The following is a 19,847-nucleotide window of genomic DNA, read 5'->3' as shown; positions in this document are numbered from 1 at the left end:
TAGAAGCACACATTTATATCAAATAGGATTTCTCTCTCACACCTGTCTCTCCATATGCTGATCATCAGTAATGATGCCTCTAAAGCAAAACACTCTTGACTCACAATTCACTGGCAATCATTGCCTCCTAATATTCTCAGAATAGGTAGAGACATCATATATAGAAATTTTAAAATATCCCTTCTGACATGAAGGAAGGGATATTTTAAGATTTCTTCTCTCACTGTATCAGTACAAGGAGTAGTTATATTCTCAGTCCCCCCCAGCAGAGCAAAGGAAGGCTGTACAAAGCCACAGGACACAGGAGCTCCTACACCTGCCAGAGGAAATGTCTCCCTCTACACCATTAAATCTACTCTCAGAATTGGAAACAGAATCAAACATCTTCTAGAAAAAAATATTTATGTTTTATTTCTGTGATCTAATTCACTGTGTTTACCACAGCTTAGATTATGCATAGAACAAGCACTCCTGCTGATTGCTTGATAAATCAGTTGCTAAAGTTCACAACTACTGGATGAAGAGTTTTAGTAAAAAACTAAATTAAACCTAATAGGACCATCTGATTGTCAATCTTGCGATTAAAAATTTGTATCACAGGTAATTCAAAACTGGATTTTTGAAAATGTGGTAGAACAATTAAGAAATAAAATCTCCCTTGGAGATCCAACACTGTTTTAAACATAGCTGCTTTCCAGAGTAAAATGTTTTACTGTCACGACCATATCCAAAGCAAAAAAAACCCTGAAGACCATTTTCTCCTTCAGAAGGGTCTACGAGTAAATGTTGCTACAAACTTTACTACTGCTGCTGCCATAGGGGTTTTTTCCTTTCTCTTTAAAAAACAGTGGGTACAGGATGGGTCCTTAAAAATACATGTTTCCTCTTCCTTGTAAAGCACACTATTTCATGAAAAACTTCACTTAATAACAGTTGTCATGGTTACCACCATGGGGGTGCTTTTGTGAACAGGATGGTCATTCACTGAGTCTATGTGAAGAGCTCATGATGCTCACCAGAAGCCAGGACTGTCTCACTGACCTCATAAAAGTGACATCAAGTCCTTCTGGCAAACTTTTCCTACATGTGGCTCCATATGACACTTGCTAGCACTTCTTTAAACAAGAAACTTGTTTAAGGTGTTCAAGGCCAGGCTGGATGGGGCTTTGAGCAACTTGGTCTGGTGGAAGGTGTCCCTGCCCGTGGCACAGTGAGTGGAACCATCTTATGATTCTGTAATTCTGTGAAACATTTAAGCATCACCTAACCACACACTCTGGCACAAACACTGCCTCCCAAATCAACAAGTTCACAGAAGACGACTACATTCTCCATCCATCAGCCAGCACAGATCAGAGTAGCCTCAGGCCAAGCATGCTAAGAGTACCTGAAAATACATGCAAATCTGTAGGGCTATATTTGCTCACTGAGATCTTGAAAGCACCTCTCCAGTGTCAGTGGAGTCCCAGATGGCCTTGTTTGAATTGTGCTGGTGCACTCTCTTTTGCAGGGCCCCAAAGGAGAGGTGGACTGTAACACTAGTGTGACTAGCGTGACTGAAAAAGGGGCAAGTCACCTGCATGGCCTCCGCATCTCTTCACATAACTGTGGCATGTAGCCCTTGTACACCAGGCTTCACATTCAGGCCTGCCCAAACTGGTATTAAGCTCTTCCAGATTCTCTCACACCAGATTTGACATAAAGGCTCACCTCTTGTACTGTATCTAGGATGTCAGTATCAATCAATCAGTTCACAGAGCCTGGGGACTGATTCATCATTGCTTGACACAGAGCCCCTGTTTTAAAGTCCAAGCCTTGGTGCTGATTCTGGCACCTACATGCAGCAAACACACTGATTACAACCACTCACAAGACCTGGCTGAATAGGATCATTTTCAGCGTGAGAACAACATTAATTCCTTAAAGTCCACCATATGGAGTCAGCTCAACTTTACTTCCCCTGAAGAAGAGGGTTTTCCATTGCCCAGCTTAGCCTCCAACCAGATGCTTGCACAGTGATGGGGTGCAGCTCTGCTCATCCTTGCACTGCCATTGAGTTCCGGGCTTTGGGATGATACAGAAAGTGACTCCAAATACTCAAGTTTTTATAGCAGTTGTTACTGAGTGCTAGAAGTTTTCAATAAAAATTTTAATATACTAGAATTCAAGTAAAAAAAAAAGAGCAATTTACTTATAAAATACATATTTGCTGAATTGTACCATGAACTTTGGTAGGAGAGTGTGTGTGCTGTGGTTTTCAAATGAAACTTAAAAGAGTGGGACTTGGGAACCAAACTACCTTAAACTCCACTGAAAACCCTTGCCTCAGTGCTTTGAAGAAACAGCTTTTATTGCATAGTTGTATTTTACCTCAAAATTGTAGAATTTTAGGAGGTTGGGTGTCTGGCTGGAGACCTACCACAAATGAAACTGACCTCATCATAACCCTTAAAATCCCAACAACCCAAAAGTCTATGTGAGAAACTGCCACAAATATTTTGGCAACATTTGCCAGTCTAAAGTCAGCCTGTTAGGGCTGACCTAGCATGAAGACTGAGCTATAGGCCAAGTCGTAACTCTCCTTCTGCTTCCAAAACTGCAATCGCCACAATTTTTTTTTTAAGCCACAACCCAGTGCCTGAAGTCCAGTAGTGAGTGAATGTTAACAAAGTCTCGACCTGCAGAGTGCTAATTTCCATGGGGACTACTAAAGGAGAAAAGATTTTCTACAAATCCCAGATCCTGTAAACTGAGAAGTTCATTAATTCAACATCTAGAGTGGGATGCAAAGGACCAGGAATAGAATCCAGAACCCCTTATTAGATTCTGACTCCAGAGCCAGGTAGCAGAGGCTGGAGACAGCATGACTATAGTCAATTTTGAAAAGTTTTAGACAGGAATGAAAAATCCCATCCTTTAGCATCTTTGTAATTTCTTTGTCTATGGTACTGAATCCTCTCCTAAGCAAGGTTCTTGGTCTGTCTCCCAAAAACTAGGAGTATTTAATGTATCCTATAATCCCAGAAGGAACTCCAGTGTCATGTGTCTCTTTTTCGTATGGAATTCCACAGAAAAAGGGAGAGATCCAAAATGCTGCAAGAAAAGAACAAATCAAGTGATTTTTTTTTCCCCTGCAGAGTGCCCCTAACACCAGAATTTCAATTGCATGAGAAGGGACACGTTTTTCTACTCTCTCCCTACCCTAGAGAGAAGCTCTGCCACTGTTTAGAAAGAAATATAGCAGAGAAGCTCAAAATATCCCATAAGTGATAACAGAATTGGTAGGACATTCACATGGGGCAATGAGTCACTTCTTTCAGCTCACCTCTCTTTGGTCTGGAGAGCCAGACTCATGCTGTTCTCCTTACATTACATCCTCATGACTGGTGCTGGAAAGATGATATCTCAGCAGGCAGGACTCAGGGAGAAGAGATTGCAATTTGAATCCGGGGTGGATTCATCAGGGAAATCGATGCTTTCGCTTCGTCTGTTTTAGCACATGTATGATCTCATGTGGTTCATCTTTCAGCTTTCCACTCTGCCTTTCTTCAGCTCAGGGCTGCAGCTATCACTCTCCTGCACCATGTTCTCAGTTACTAAGATCATTACATGAGAGATGAGGACGAGGTTCTGCTGTGTGCATTTGCTTCTGCAAGGACAGAAGTCATGGCAAGTAGAGGCTGCAGTTAGGCGATGCTTAACTTTGATGAATGGCTAACGTTGTACAGTCTGGACACAGTGAAAGTTTCCTTTGGAAGGTAGACACCTCCTAATTAGCCACTGTCCATGATTTATCCTGATAACAGATGTGAATGCAAACATACAAATTTGCTCTACATCCTCTTTTAAGAACATAAAGTCGTATTTTAGATTCAGCCCTGCACAACTAGAAGCAAGAGAACTTTCTGCAGAACTAGCATTAATTTCATGTGCTTGGTGTTTGTTTTTGACAACAGAGTGCTTTATTTCTTTGGCATCTTTGAAGGTGTCTTCTGATGTTTTTCATCTGAGTTTTTGTAATCTCTACTATTAAATGCTATTTAATGAAAGGATTGAAATTTGAGGAAACTTAACCTAGGAATATTTTCAGTGTTGTCTTTAAACTGATATCACAGCCTCATAAGTATAAAAAAGTAATTAAAACTTCACTTCTTTTTTCAACAAACCCTACATAGGATATAATCTGAAGCACAGATAACAGAGGAAATTTAAGTAAAGGCCAGGAGTTAACACCTCATTCAATAAAACCTCTGAAATTCTTGGAATTTATTGAAGAGAAGTTTACTTTTCACCGTAATTACGTGAAAGGCCAGAATAAAATGGAGTTAAATGAGGCAAATATATAAATAAGAGAGCCCAGAGTTTGTGGTAACTTTAGTTACTATCTTAATTATATATTTCCTTCGAATGTTTCTTTTTTTCCCTCCCTGGGACAGATGGAATAAATTAATCTTAAATGCAGCATAAAATCTATTCCAGACCCTCTCATATGCCAGTGCTTAAACATAACTAACTAGAATAATAAAAGTCAGAGATGGAAAAGATCTATTAGCTGACCACCTAAAATTTTACACACAGAAATGTATCAATTTAACTAAACCTATTTCTAAATATTTAAGGAGGTTTGGTTACATCTTAAATCAGTTCAGCAGTGGCTAGGGTCAATTTATTTCAGTTTGAAATCAGATTTAAAAGCATATGGAAGTGACCTGCTTCTAGGGACCTTTGCACTACCTAAATAAATGTATGTGTGTAGACCAAGAATCATCAAGACAGCAAAGTCTGTCCTCTCCTGGTAACACAGAGTGCTGATACCTCCTTCTCCAGCTCAGGGTACTCCATGGCCACTGCATTTGATGGATAATAAGTATTTACCCAAACCAGATGTCTATAGATAGACAGATAGATAGACAGATAAATAAGATAGAGAGACAGACAGACTGAAGACAAAGAGACAGACTAAGTTGTTGTTTCAGTTTTGCCTCTCTCTAGCCTTGGATGAGTCTCTTTATGACACATTGCTTCTAAAAACAAGTTAATGCCTCTTACCTGAATATGATGATTCAAATACTAGCAAGCTGACAACCAGCTCATGCCATGGTTACTTTCACAGTTAGGCACAACATTTTGGTCCAAGTCCTAGAAGAAATCCCATGCATTTAATTTTGGGAGTAAATTGGTTTGGATAGCAGTTTCCCAGTCATGAAGCGTAGAAGAGTTTGGTTTTGTACATTCTGAGCTACTATGTAGGTACCTGTCCAGGGCAGTTCTGTATGAGCACTTGTAGCATTTTCATAAAATTGTAGAATCACAAACTGGTTTGGGCTGGAAGGGACATTAAAGATCCTCCATGTCCAACCCCCTGCCATGGGCAGGGACACCTGCCACCAGTCCAGGCTGCTCAAAGCCCCGTCCAGCATGGCCTTGAACACTGCCAGGGATGGGGCAGCCACAGCTTCTCTGGGCAGCCTGTGCCAGTGCCTCACCACCTTCACACCAAAGAATTTATTCCTAATATCTAATCTAAATCTCCTCTTTTTCAGTTAAAGCCATTCCCCTTTATCCTATGCCTACATGCCCTTGTAAAAAGCCCCTTTTCAGATTTCCTGTAGCCCCTTTAGGTACTGAAAGCTTCTGTAAGGTCTCCCCTGAGCATTCTCTTCTCCAGGCTGAACAAACCCAACCCTCTCAATTTTGTCCAAACTAGCTTTTACTAACTTGCAGGGGGAAGGAAAGGCAGAAGAGGGATCATAATTAAAGGGGCTTACATTTAGGTATGGAATTTGTATTTATGGGAATGTTTATGTGAAATCGTCCACATAAACTGAAAAATCATTTCTCTGCTTTCAAAATGACATGCATGTAAACCTAGCCAGATATTTAAAATGGAATAGATGCCAACTTTCCTATACAATGAGTCTTTTCTAATTCTTGATGAATAGTGGAGGCTGAAAGTTTCTTCTAAAGAAGAGGCAAACAGTGTGCTGACCTGCTGTAATGCCAAGAGGCCATGGGAGTGTGCATAAGCCCAGTATCTCTCCATGATAGAGCACCAGGAATTCACCAGTTAAAACTGATGAATATAATAAGTATTTCTGGGTTTGGTGCCTACTTAATCCTACTAACAACACCTTGACAGCTCTTCCCACAGTGTTTTTTCCTTTTATTTTACAATAGTCCTACCCTAGTCCTATTTTAGAGAACCAGAGCCATATACTTGTAAAGACAGCAGTGGCATGAGCTACTTCCATCCTGTTAAGCAATGCTAGATGTTATTGTTAGTTTATGCTGCTATATACAGCTTGATGGAGCACTGGCAAGCTTGAAAAGATCTTGAAATGGAGGATATGAATGCTATGCAATGTATACATAGCTAAAAAAGTACTGGTGGCAAGCTAAACCAGTTTAGCACTTTTCATGCAATGTAAGATTGTCTTAGAATCATAGAATCATAGAATAATTAGGGTTGGAAAGGACCTTAAGATCATCTAGCTCCAACCCCCCTGCCGTGGGCAGGGACACCTTACACTAAATCATATCACCCAAGGCCTCGTCCAACCTGGTCTTGAACACTGCCAGGGATGGAGCATTCACAACCTCCCTGGGCAACCCATTCCAGTGCCTCACCACCATAACAGGAAAGAATTTCCTCCTTATATCCAATCTAAACTTCCCCTGTTTAAGTTTTAACCTGTTACCCCTTGTCCTGTCACTACAGTCCCTAATGAAGAGTCCCCCCCCAGCATTCTTATAGGCCCCCTTCAGATACTGCAAGGCTGCTATGAGGTCTCCATGCAGCCTTCTCTTCTCCAGGCTGAACAGCCCCAACTTCCTCAGCCTGTCTTCATACAGGAGGTGCTCCAGTCCCCTGATCATCCTCTTGGCCTCCTCTGGACTTGTTCCAACAGTTCCATGTCCTTTTTATGTTGAGGACACCAGAACTGCACACAATACTCCAGGTGAGGTCTCACAAGAGCAGAGTAGAGGGGCAGGATCACCTCCTTCAACCTGCTGGTCACGCTCCTGTGCAGTGTATTTTTATTTTACAGTCTATTTTATGTCTCATATGTTGAGGTTTTCATTATTTTTCTTCTTTCTTGTAACACAAATAATAAAAGGTAGAAGAAAATACATTTTTTTTTAAACCACAACTTTTTCTTTCTTTACTTCTGATCACTTTCTGCAAGTGGCCATCTTCTGCAACTGATAGAGATTTGGTAGTTAGAGATTTTTCAAGAGAAAATTCCAATTCATCAAAGCTGATGTTTGCCAGAAAACATTAATGGGAGACGTTCCCCAGTTCTGAGGTAGGCTTGTTACTGTAACTGTCCCACAATATCCAGATTGTGATACCACCACCTCCGAACAGCAAGTTTTGTGCTTGAACCTGATACAGAAGCAATAGAGAGATGGTCTCCCTGCTTGGAGATACAAGCTAAGAAATCAGTTCTGCTCCTTCCCTTGTCATCTGCTACAGCCTGAATGACCAAGTGGGTTCAGGGAAGACTGATTTTTGGTTTTGGCTGTGTGAGGTCTTGATTCATATCTACATGGGTGAATAGCTGTATTTATGTAAGGGATGGAGAAACAGAGAGGTTTGTCATAGAGGTATTCATCTCCAAATACAAAACCAGGAGGCATGTGTGACATGCACAGAACACAGGTCACTTACAACTTTTCCCTGCACTCTCACATGACTGAATATGATGGCCCCACTACCAGCAGGCTTTCCTATATCAGCATTTCTTCACAGGCAGCATTCAAAATGCTTCTTTTGCATCACATCATCTTTTGTCATCATTACAGACATTCTCATGGGCTTGGAAATCCATCCCCTGCCCACTTCTGTGTGTAATTTCAAAATGATTGTATCCGATGTAATGAGCAAGTGCCAGGCAGCGCTGGGGAAGACTGCAGAAAGCTCAGCACAGCAAGACTTCAAGTAAAAGGCAGCAACAGCAGATACTCCAAAACCAGAGGGATAGCGAGTACATCTATCCAACGGGCTCCGCTAACTTTCGCTGGATACGGGGCTCTGCACCTTTTAGTCCTTCTTCCAACTGGAAAAACAAAAGTGATAGAATGAGGGTGCCGCAGTGGTTTCTAATATACGCGCACGTAAACGCGGTGGCCTGCCGACAGCCTCGGGTGCGCGGTTTTCTCTGCAGGACGGGGCTCTTCTGAAGGGACCGGTGGAGGCAGGCGGTATCCCCCCACACTCCGCCCGGGCTCCCCTGCGGTAGGAGGGCGGAGGGAGCGGGAAGCGGGGCTTGGTGCCCGCTGCAGCAGCGGAGGGAGAGGCCGACCCGGCGGAGCGGCTCCGACCCCCGGGACGGTCGGGGCGGGCCGGACGGCGGCGGCTGCTGCCTCTCTCACACGGCGGAGCGGCGGCGGCGGCGGCGGCGGCAGGGGCAGGTCGCGGCAGCCGCCGCTCCCCGCCGGCGGGCGGCCGTGGAGCCGCCGCCATGGAGAAGCAGCCCGGCGGCGAGGACGACTGCGTGGACTCGGGAGCCGAGACGGGCGGGTGAGTGTGCGAGTGGCAGGGGACGGGTGCGGGGCTTGTACATGGCCCCCGGCAGGGCCGGGGCGGCGAGGCGCTGGAGAGCTCCCCGCCGGGCCGCAGCGCTGCACTTGTTGCCGGCGGCCGCCGCCGGGCACGTCCCAGCAGCAGCGGGGCAGTAGCTAGGGCTCCACGGCAGAGCCTTCCTCCGGCATCCCGACTGCACCCCGGGGAGTGCCCCTGCCACCGGGTATCGCCGTGCTTGGGATCCCCCGGGGAATTCACCTCCTTCGCTTGTCTCCTTCCTAAGAACTAACCTCAGTCTCCCCTCTGCCAGCTACACACCTGTCCTGTCACTACACACCTTTGTAAAAAGTCCCTCTTCATCTTGTTTTCCACCTGCGATACATGGGGGGAAAGATACTAAGAGATCATGGCCATGGGCTTTGAGTTTGAGCTCCCAGAGCACGTTGTGCTGCCTCAGCAGTGGGGCCCAGAGCTGCGCTTTATGGGCTGTAGACACATTGGTGGGGGCTGGGTGCCACACCATCCCTGTGTCCCAGGAAAACTTGTGTTGAGGATAGTCTGGAAGCATGCCCAGCTACCTATGCTGTCCTTGTGTCAGTGACACCTGGACAGCACCAGGCAGAAAGCTGACTGCTCAAAAGGACCATCAAAGATCCACCTATGAAAGCAGGTTAGACTTATAGCAACCTGAAACTGAGTTGGTGTTGTCATGATACTCATCATACTGACCTATGAAGTGCTGTGAACTTTGTTGGTAGTTAAGTGTCATATTGGAGTCAAGAAGAATGACTTTTTGTCTCTGACTTTGTGACCCTGATGGTAGAGGTGCACTATGTTTGTTAGTTGGATGACTTCTCCCAATACCATATTGCTGCAAGGATGATCCGTGTGATCCCCCTTTCTGTTCCCACCTTCAGTCCATCTCTGTGAGGAGAGAGGGATGTGCTTTCCATCCTATTGTACAGAACCGCTGTGCCATCTTGTTGGGAGCAACACTGAGACTTTTCTCCTCTGGCTCCAGAAGGATAAAAGGTTGCCCACTCCTGCTAGCACTGTTCTCTGCTAGGTCTTCATTCTCCCTGCTTCTGGCTTTCCTCATTGTTTTTCTCCCAGCTCCTTGTCTGGTTTATCTCCTTTGGTCTTTAGTCCAACTGTTGCAAAACTGTAAAACTTCCTTGCAAAGTGGTGTCAGGTGCACAGCACCAAAACTGAAGTGTCAGCGTTACAATTATTTTTAAAGGTGGAAATGGAATATGGTGATCTTTTTCATACTTCCAGCTATTAATTCAAATTGATTTTTTTTTTTTTTAGTCACTTCTGTGGTCTGAGAAGGTTTTTTCTGTCACCTTGTACTAATGGTAAAAGTTTAAAAATATTTCATGGAGCTTAAAGGAAAAAATCCAGGCCTCCTTTCCAGATACTGTGACAAAAGGTTTTTTAGTCATCTTTGAGAAACATGAGCAAAAGGAAGACAAAATATCTGTGAATTCATGGTTGGTTCAAAGCTCAAAAAGTCCTTAATGGATCAAGTCACTCTTAATTTGCTGTGTTTATCTGGAGTAGAAAAAAAAAATGGGTTTCCATGGGAAGAACAAATGGAAGGATTTGACCCAGCTGGTGACATTATCCTTTAGACCTCAGTGACCAGCATGACAGCTGCTTGTGCCTGATGGTGGTGAGGTGCTAAAGCTGATGATTTTATGAAGCATCCCTGTCCCAGGCTTGGCTGGAAAGTGTAGGTTAGCGGAAGAGTCTGTCTGAGGAAACTGAACAATGACATACGGCAACTAATAACTGCAGTGCTTTACACCGAAGTTTATTTTGAAAAGCAATGGGTCTCTGCATTTCAATTATTGTTTTTAGCTCTGTTTAGCAGCTATTTTAGTCTGATAAACATATTGCATATGTCTCTTTCACAATGTTTATATTTCAGCTTTCTCACCAAACCAACTGTTATCAACACTTGCTTTTCCCTCTTGCCAGATCTGCTTTCTGCTTTCTCTCAGTCCCATCATAGCTATTGTGAATTGAGCTGTTTTTTTTCTCTAATTACTCAACAATAACAAAAAAAAAAAAACCTACCAACATTAGAACAAAAATTAAGAATTATTTTGAAGTTCAGCCATCATCCTCTTAAAGTAAGAGGAAATACAACTATCAGAGTAATTCTGTAACAGCTTTACATCAAGTGGTCCCTTTCTGTCACTGAGGGAACAATAGAGGATAGTGACTGTAGTAAATCCAGGCACTGCAAGCTCTTGTCATCTTGATGACTGTATGTAATGATGTGTGAGCTCTTCTACAGAGCTTGTATTGCTGAAGCTGCTTATAGCAACTAACCAATCAAATACATCAAGTACTCTACAGGGCATATGTTCCTTAAGGTTTTGCTGCACCTTCCAGTTGCAAAAGCAGGCAAAACTCAGTGCTACAGGCAAGATCAGTTACAGTTTGAAGCCTTCATTTTCCAAATCTGTTGAAAAATATGTTCCTCTTACAGCCTTTGCCGTGGTAAATATGGCTGGCAATGAAGCTGCTGAACAAACAGTGTATTTTGAACTCCTGAATCCAATAAGAATGGATTGAGCTGGTACTGTCAATACTTATATAAAGGGAGTAAAACATGTAAGCCAATTAGCGTATATTGGCTATTTATTAATGATATTTGAAAGAGTTTGACCATCCTTGATCTGAGAGACATTGCCTGTACAAATTTTCTCTTCTTGGGAAATGTACTTTTTGGGCTTTTGAATATAAACACCTCATTTCATCTGCTATTGAAGCCTTTTAGCCCAGAGGTATGGGAGACAGAAAGCTTTCTCTGGTAATAATTTTAGTAGTGGATTTGTACTATAAAACATGATGGTTTAAGAAAAAGGAATGGTCTTTCTTTGGTCTTCAATTAGAAAGCAAACAGAGGGCAAAACATGTAGAAAAAGAAATTGGACACCAAACATATACATTAAAAGAACTGCAGATAAATTGTAAAAAAAAAATCGTAACTAGGAAAAATTAATACTAAATTACTTAAAATGGGTGGTAAAACTATTCAATTTTAAATTTTCTTGTTTTTACAATCCATGCAAATGCTGTTACTTCACTGTCCTTACTCTGAATAGAAGAATAAAGATTTGGGAGACTGAAATACTCAAAATGACAAACTAAGACCATTTTAGACATTCTTAGGCATGTAATTTTGAATAACAATGAGACAGACTTTTGCTACCACTGATGTCAAGGGCAAAGCATCAGCTGAATTAATTGCATTCAGGACCAGTATCCTGAGTGGGGTGTAGCAAATGTGGAAAATGGGTAGTTTCTTGGACCTAAAGTCTTAAATTTTTTATTCCTAAACTTCCGTTTGGTTATGTTAGCTGTGTTAAAGGATTACTTCTATAGCAAAGATCTCTCCTATTTGTCAAGCATATAGGCCTTGACTGAGCATCATAACACCTCACTGAGCTGGCATTATGGAGGTTTCAATACATGTGAGTAGTTGGATGGTTTACTGGGGTCAGAGATTGCTTTCATGTCACATGTTTCTAGCTCAAAGTCATCAGTGGTTTCAGCACTTTTGACTTTGTCAGCTATATGGTAATCCTTCAACATGGCACATTAGTCTCTTGTCACCTATCTTCTCATCCACCTATGAGAAACTCAGGAATACAAATCACTGCTGCTGAAACCTGTTTTAAGGCCTATTTTTACCTTGGGGTTTCTTTTTTTTTTTTCCTTGAGACTTTCACTTCCTATATATCCGTCATTCCGGATGTGTAAAGGCAGACAACTTGTCTCTGACTTGACGTTCAAATAGTATAAAGTCAAGCTATTTGTCACAAATTGGTGTTGAGGCACCATTTCTAACCAGATTTACTTGGTGAAGCTGTTTGGTTGAACAGGCAGATCTGCAGTGCTAGCAGGCAGATCTGCTAGCACTGGGGCCAAGCTCTGAAACTGAGGTTGAAACAGACTTTGAATCACATTCTGGTGGCCAGGTGGTCAGTGCTGACACCTACGATGGCTAGGCCCCAGCAGGCAGTGAGGTTCACCTCAGCTAACTGTGGCTTTGTGAAGGTTTGGTATAAATGAAGCTTCTTCTGTTGTAAGTTAAGAGCATGAGGACCTTGGGAGGGTGACTTATCCCCTAGCTTTGGATGGATAGGTACATGCCACCTGAGTCCTGATGCATCCGTTTGGATGCAGAGCACACAGGCAGGTAGGTTTGCTCACTTAAGCACAGTGTGGTCCTGCTTCATCAGATGCTTTTTGAAGGACAACCAACCTTTCATCCTTGTATGATGAAGATGATGTCTCATTTGGGGCCTGAAACAGTACTGTTGGTAGTAAACTGCCAAGTGTAATAGTTAGAGCTGAGTGATGGGAATCCATCATCTGACTTCACTGCTCTACTAGAAATCCCTAGAAAGGCATTTTGAGACAAGCTTCTCTGAGTTATTCCATTGTAGGCATCTTCATTACACAAGTAAAAGTATGATGAAGATAACGGATTTGCATTGGATTGACATTAGTGACGCAGATTGTAATCTGAACCACAGGAATTTGGTGAGAAGAAACCCAAGAAAGAGCTACAAAGCCAAATCTTCTGACTCAGGCATTGTAGTTTAACTGCTATAAAATCCTCTCATGTGCCCCATGGAGTGCTTTTTGGAGGAAGGAGGGCAAAGAAGCTGTTAAATACAGCTTTCTGCATGAAACAGTGAAATCTTAAACAACTTTAGGCAGAGAAGGCATGGGAAATATGAATCCAGCAGGTACCATTCCATCATTCCTAAGCAAGAAAGGGATGCACACAGCAGAAGAGCTAGAAAACTTTCCACGATTTCATCTGGGAGGATTAAGGAGTCCTGGCAATGGAGACTTGCATATTGTGGTGTAGTATTTTGCTAGAATAACTTGAGAGATCTGTGTCTAGGTAGACTGCTATGTGGAGATGCTCCCTGGCTCAGAAACCTTAGTTACAGCATGTCACTGTGTGAAACAGCATGAATGTGTCCCTGAGCACATGGACAGAGTTGTCCATATTATTGAATGGTTAGAAAGGTTGATGGAATCAGTTTAGATGGGACTATCTAGCTATCTCCCATGTGATACTTGGGTGTGTTTTACTGTGGGCCAGGCACTTGTTTTACCATATTACAACTGCTCAGGGACCACTCCCAGCAGACCACTGGGAATGTTTTGGAAGGCAAGAGGTTTTAATGGTACAGGTGCAAACTGTTTCATGGCAGTTGGCTTTAGTCCCGGACAGTTCTCTTGAGTGTGTTTGTTTATTACCATAGATGTCACTGCTGCAGCTATGTTAACATGATGCTGTGCTTGGGTTACCCCGGCATGCCGATACATTGGTGTAGCTACCTTGCTTGTGTGATTCAGAGATGTGGCACAGCCCTGCTTCTTTCCTGAAGAAACAGGTTTATCCTGGTTTCATATACACCATACTCAGTAACTGCAAGTTGCACTAGCAGCTGCTTACTGGTATTCAGTGGGCTATTTCTCCTGCTTTGGTATTTTGAGACTCTGTATTCATAATCAACATTGAGTAGTGTGTGATGGTCTCAGAGGACTGCTCAGGATCTTTTGTGCTCCTGATGGTCTTACCATCTCTGATAATACACAGTCCTGATTCTTCAACAGTGCTAGTGGGAATCAAGGTCGCACATTTATCTCAAGCTTCTACATTCCTACTTTAATGTCTCTTGACAATTTCAGAACTCCTCTTTGCTGGTGGCTGACTATTGAGCACAGATTCTTTGCAGACTGATTTGTCTTTTGACTGAATGATGAGCCCTCCTTTTCAGTACCTCCCACTGCTTCAATACCCTTTCTGATCATGTTTTTCCTCATTATGTGCCTATAAAGGGAACAGGCCTCCATTTGTTCAGTTTCTGTCCTGAATATCTATTTCCTTTTAATTCTAATGTAACATCTACCAGAAGAAATAGCTTGCTGCAAGATCACATAATTGGCCTGGAACCCCTGAGCTCCAGTACAGCCCCAGTCTACCACTATTAAAGCCCATGAGTACCAAACTCTTCAGTTATCCTGATGGGAAAATCCTCTTCCAAGGGAACTGATAGAAGCCAATACTCAGGATGTTTAAAACAAGGATGGAAAGAATGGGAAGGAACAAAACTGCTTGATAGCCAGAGAGTCCGTGTGACTCAGGCGATGTTTATTTCGGTACTTAAATTTTCTAATGCATGATCTTTTCCAAAGGAATGTTTGCTGTGTATTCTGGTCTAAAAAGCATAAAAGGCTTACAGAAACTTCAGAATTCAGTATTCTAAATAACTGATTGTAAGGGGGAAAAATTTTTTTTGTAAGCCAATTGACGTGCATGACATGAATCTGACTGGTTTGTGCTGATGTTTTGAAAATACTAAGGATTTTACCAACACTGTTATTTTTGTTCTTAAGGACTAGATTCAAAACAAATTCTAAGAAAGAAAAAGTTGAAAGGAGGAAAAAGGTGCTTCGGGTTGCCCCAAAGAGCATATTGAGAGACTTAGATTCCTTCCATTTGGTTTTAGGCATGTAGCCAAGAGTCCTACATTAGGAATGTGTTTTCTGTAGGCTTCAACTCTAGAAAACAGCTAGGGAGAGACACACTTTAGACCTCTCTTTTTTATTGACTGTAGAGGAAGCTGAGGGAGGGTACAGTCCTCATTTTGGCATCTGAGGTTTACATGAGCCTTTGAGCTTAATTTTCTTTTTTTTTAATTCTGTGTATGTTTGTTATACAACAAACATGAATTAAATATTACCTTGAACCTTATTAGAATTACATGAAAACCCCAATACGATTCTCAAGCCTATTAAAATCTGTCTGTGCAATTAGTCTCCACACTGTTATCACCTCCTTTCTCGCTTCCCATCTATTTATTTTTCCTATTGTCTCATTTTTCATGTTCTGCCTGTACATAGATTGCCACTTCCTTGGTTCAGGACTTATTAATTCTCTATGTCTTATGTGCCTGCAGCACTTTGGGATAATAAAATAAGAGTGTGAAGTAATAGAACGCTGCTTCTACTTGCGGTAAGCAAAAAGCAAAATGTTGTCTTGCTTCTACCTAAAATCCAAACAGTGCAGATTCATATTGAATTAGCCACCAGCTGCTGAGCACAGCTACATTGAAGGACAGCCCAGGGCTGTTTTCAAACAGAAGTACTGAATAAATGAATCCTTTATTGGGATGCTTGGAGGCAGCTGGATGTATATTGCTTGCCTCTGGGCTTCTGAACAGTGACACATTACACAGTTTTTGCACCCTTCCGAATATACATGGTGCCAAATGATACTAATGGGACTTGGTGTGCAAATACTGTGCAGCTTTATGGCCTGCACTTCACTACTTAGCCAGTCTCTGGGATCACTTCCCCTTGGTCTCTGCTCAGAGCCAGACCAGCAGTATGTACATGTCCCAGCAGTAGCAAGATCTCCTCTGCTCATGTCATTACTGCTTCTGCCTTTGCCAGCTACTTGAGGGTCCTGTGGGAGGTGGGTTGAGGAATAGCTTTTTGTTCATGGAGGAGGTGCTACTTAGCAGGTATATATGGAGTGACTGAGAGGGGCTACTAATGACCTAATTCTGTGGTCTCTGCCATGTGTGACGAAGATGTTTCCTTGCTCCCTGGCATTATTGAAGTGGCTGGCGGTGCAGGATTTAGTAGAGAGTGAGAGACCTATAAGCCCCCATCAGCAAGCCTCTCCCCAGCATTACAGACCTTTCTCAAAAACTACAATAGCCTCATGGTACTTGATGGTATTGGAGGATTTTCTTTCACAAGTATTGTGAGAAATTCAGATTGTGTGATCTTTCACTGGTCCAGCAGGATCATGCTTCATGGTCTTTCTCATCTAAATCAACAGCCTTAGCATCTGATCTGCAGAATACTGACTGCTAAGCACAGGGCTGCACAGGGCTATGAAGTATTTGGATGAGTATAATTGCTTTGTTTCTTCTGCAGAGATATGTCCATACTAAAATTGAAAGCTGCCATCGTAGTTATGGGGGGTTGATGTCTGTTATTTCCTTAGATGTCTGAGACCCTAGAGTATGAAGGTATCCTGAAAATATGCTTCGATGGTATCTATTTCAAGACAAATATATTGGGAGTTAAGACTCACATGTTTTTTAATTTAAAGCAATATTGCAAACTTGATGCAAATATGCATATAAAACAAAGTTTGAATTCAAGAACTGTGTTACAGCTCCCCAGAGAGTTTGCCTGTTATGTTTAGGGCACTGCAAGGCATACATGCAGGATGTTAACTGTGGCAGAGAGCTCTTTTGAGTGGGGTCTAGTTTAGGGACCTAGTGAATGGTGACATGGAGTCTGTGTGACTGTGATCTCCAAAACCACACACTCTGAACTCATAGGTAGGGCCTCAAAGTGGAAATGAATCAATTTTTAAATATTCAGTGATGGCACATTTGTTTTACCTTAGCATTTCTGAATCTTTAGGGCATAAATGGACCATGTTTTAATCATCTCAGAAAGGGGTTTTCAGGAGTTTGGGGTTATATGCAGAAGCAAAATTTCATTGCACAAAATACTTAACTGCTCTGATTTTCTCACGGGTAATCCAGTGTGCACTGAAGTAGAACAATGGGAATATGGTTATATTGAGAGATGTCTTGAAGAGAAAAAGGGTTTCCTAAAACAAAAAGCTTTGTCATCTGAATGTTTATAATTTGGTACTCATTTTGTGTCTTCCCTGCCAGTTGTGACCAAAGAACAATAAAAATTTTGCTATTCAAGTAGAGTTCTCTTTAAGAAAGAAAGAATCTGCAAAGCAGCATTTAGAGGACATAAGATAAGGAAGAAGAGCAGGGTCAAACCCTAGTAGACTTCTTCTCCCAGCCTGTGCCTGAAGCAGCCTATTTTTAACTTACAGAGTGTCTTCTGAGCTTTAATTTTTATGCCTAAAGTTAGGTAGCATGAATAGCCATCAGACAAAACCTCAGTTTACTTTATGTAGCTGTTTTCAAAATTCATGTTAGATGCCAGTTCTTCTGAGCCATGTTCAAATCCTGTTACAGTTATTATCTTAGCACAAAAATAATGCTAAATGGGTGTTAAGCTATTTTAATATGCCATGTAACTTAGATTTGGTACATTTTTCATGATCTCTTTTAGATTTAATATGGTCTAACCAAAATCTTTGTCTTGCAGGTCTGAGTACAGCCGTATGTCTTCTACCAGCAGTAAGTATAACTTTGATATTTTGTTTAAATGGATTCTCATATTTTCTTTTATTCTGGTTGCTAATTTTATTAATATCAACCTAGTGTCATGATGAAGTTAACTTTGACACAGTTAAGCCCCAATTCCTTCTCTTTTTTGGTCTGTGTCTAGAAACAATATAGAAAATTCAACTGATTTGATATTGATGATCATAATATGAGCCATGTGTAAAGTCGTAAATAATGGAGCTCACAAGAATGCAAGAAAAATGAGAACAAAATCTATAGACACCGTGTGGCCGGTGTGAATGGGTCCTCCGGCCAATTGAGTTTGCAGTGATGGATGTCACTAGAGCTGGGGGATGCAGGAATAATTGAATGCTTATTGGAAGCTGGTGGCAAGGAAGGACTTGAGAGTAAAATATGTGAAGCATTCTCTGATATCAAAGATTATAGATGCTCTAGTAAGCATCACAGTCTTTCGAGACATTTACAACAGCCAGCTGAATTTCAGGTTATCTGACTGATAAAAGTTGAATCCTGGTATCTGGATTATCCTTTATTTTTCAGCAATACAAAATCACATTTTTAAGGAACAAGGAGCATTTCTTCAGTCCTCTCTCTGTCCACTCCAACTATTTTCTTAGCTGTAGGACATACTGTGTCCATAGCACTTTAAAATATAATACTACTTATTCAGGCACAGTTACTAGTATCTCTTTCTTGTCAAAGTGCAAGGTGATGTCTGTCTCCCCGATTCACACATAGACATGATCTTCACAAAACTTCACAGATGACAAATTGTGTTTTATAATCTGGATCTTTAAGCACCGTGAAAATCAGAGGGGAAGAGAGCTGCCAGTTTTTTCTCATTCACACATTCTGGCTGAAGTGTGGAGAGGGTTATTTTCCATCTTCCATGGTCTTCGGTGGAGGGCTTTTATTGATTTCAACAAGAGCTGGATCAGAGAATGTTCATAATGTCTGGCTCCTGAGCTGATGTGACTAGCAGGGAGCTCTCTGTCTTTCCTCCATCTGCTCAGTTTGTGTGTGTGTGTCTGAGAAAGAGAGAATTTAGTGTAGCTTTTTTCTAAATTCTGTTGTTTAAATAGATTTCTGGATTCCTGCTGCCAGATGCAATTTTTTTAATGATTGGGAGGCAATTGTGATTGTAAAAGCATATTGGATTTGACTAGTTACACCAGATGTGTGCCCTGCCACCCCCACAGCTCACACTTTTGGGTGATGGCTCGGGAATACGCTGCCAGCTTCCTCCTCTTTCTGGGTGGTGACTTACAGTTATTTGCCTTGTAGATGTGCTTATTTGGCAGAGAAATACAGAAGACAAGGTGTGAGGTATTTCTCATCTAAAACTTTGGGTTTAATCCCTTGCCAACTTTGCATGACTGCTGCACATTTTACAAATAAAGGTGACATTTAAAGGTAACATAAATTACAGTTGTAAGTCTTTGTTTTTATTTTAAACAAGACGTCTGTAAGGATTATTTTTGGATATGTGGCAGCTACAGTGTGTCATGTTAACTGTGGTCACCTCAGTGTCTTGCTGGCCATGGCTGTCCAGAATATGTGGGAATTACAGTTGTATTTCAACACAGTAATTTGTCAGTACAAGGAGGTATTATCATTCCAGCAAAGACACAAAAGTTCAAGAGATGGGGCAGTCTCCTTCTTTCTCTTTTCTGCTTCCAAGGCAAATTATATTGATACAGCTTCACAAGTAGCAGTGTTTAATTTAGCATTTTGTGGGGTTTGTGTGGTAGGTCTAGTCAGACGGTGCAGGAGTAACAGAAACAGCTACATAAGAGTATTTCAGTAAAATAAAAATGCTTTCATGTTACAGGCTGGCAGTCATGGGGTGCATGATGCATTTGAAGAAAAGAGTACTGAGGAAGAGCTATTAGGGAAAAAAGGTGATTTGGCCATTTTAATTTCTTTGGGGAAAAGATTTAGTAACTGGTATCATTCATAGCACAAAAAGCAGCCTAATCAATGATACTGTTAGGCCCTAACATAATACAAAGTAAACTGTTGTAAATTAAAAGGCAAAGAATTTCCATTACCTACATTACCTACAGCTGCTTCAGCAGAAG

General features: G+C 41.8%; 1 protein-coding gene across 1 annotated transcript in view; it reads left to right on the top strand.

The window, feature by feature from the left end:
* Positions 1–8,399: 8,399 nt before the first annotated feature.
* The window catches only part of FAM124A (family with sequence similarity 124 member A), a 40,768-nt gene continuing 29,320 nt past the window's right edge, over positions 8,400–19,847 (top strand). Inside the window, exons 1-2 of the mRNA XM_057425063.1 lie at positions 8,400–8,524; positions 17,726–17,757. Coding sequence (XP_057281046.1) covers positions 8,466–8,524; positions 17,726–17,757 — 91 coding nt within the window. The 5' untranslated portion in view covers positions 8,400–8,465. The remainder of the gene's footprint in view (positions 8,525–17,725; positions 17,758–19,847) is intronic.

Source organism: Pezoporus wallicus, unplaced genomic scaffold (genome assembly GCF_028554395.1).
Source record: "Pezoporus wallicus isolate ANWC-B61680 ecotype Strahan unplaced genomic scaffold, APGP_CSIRO_Pwel_v1 contig_6488, whole genome shotgun sequence".
NCBI classification, from domain to species: Eukaryota; Metazoa; Chordata; class Aves; order Psittaciformes; family Psittacidae; genus Pezoporus; species Pezoporus wallicus.
The sequence above is the reverse complement of the archived record's forward strand: the minus strand, read 5'-3'. Positions and strand labels throughout refer to the sequence as shown.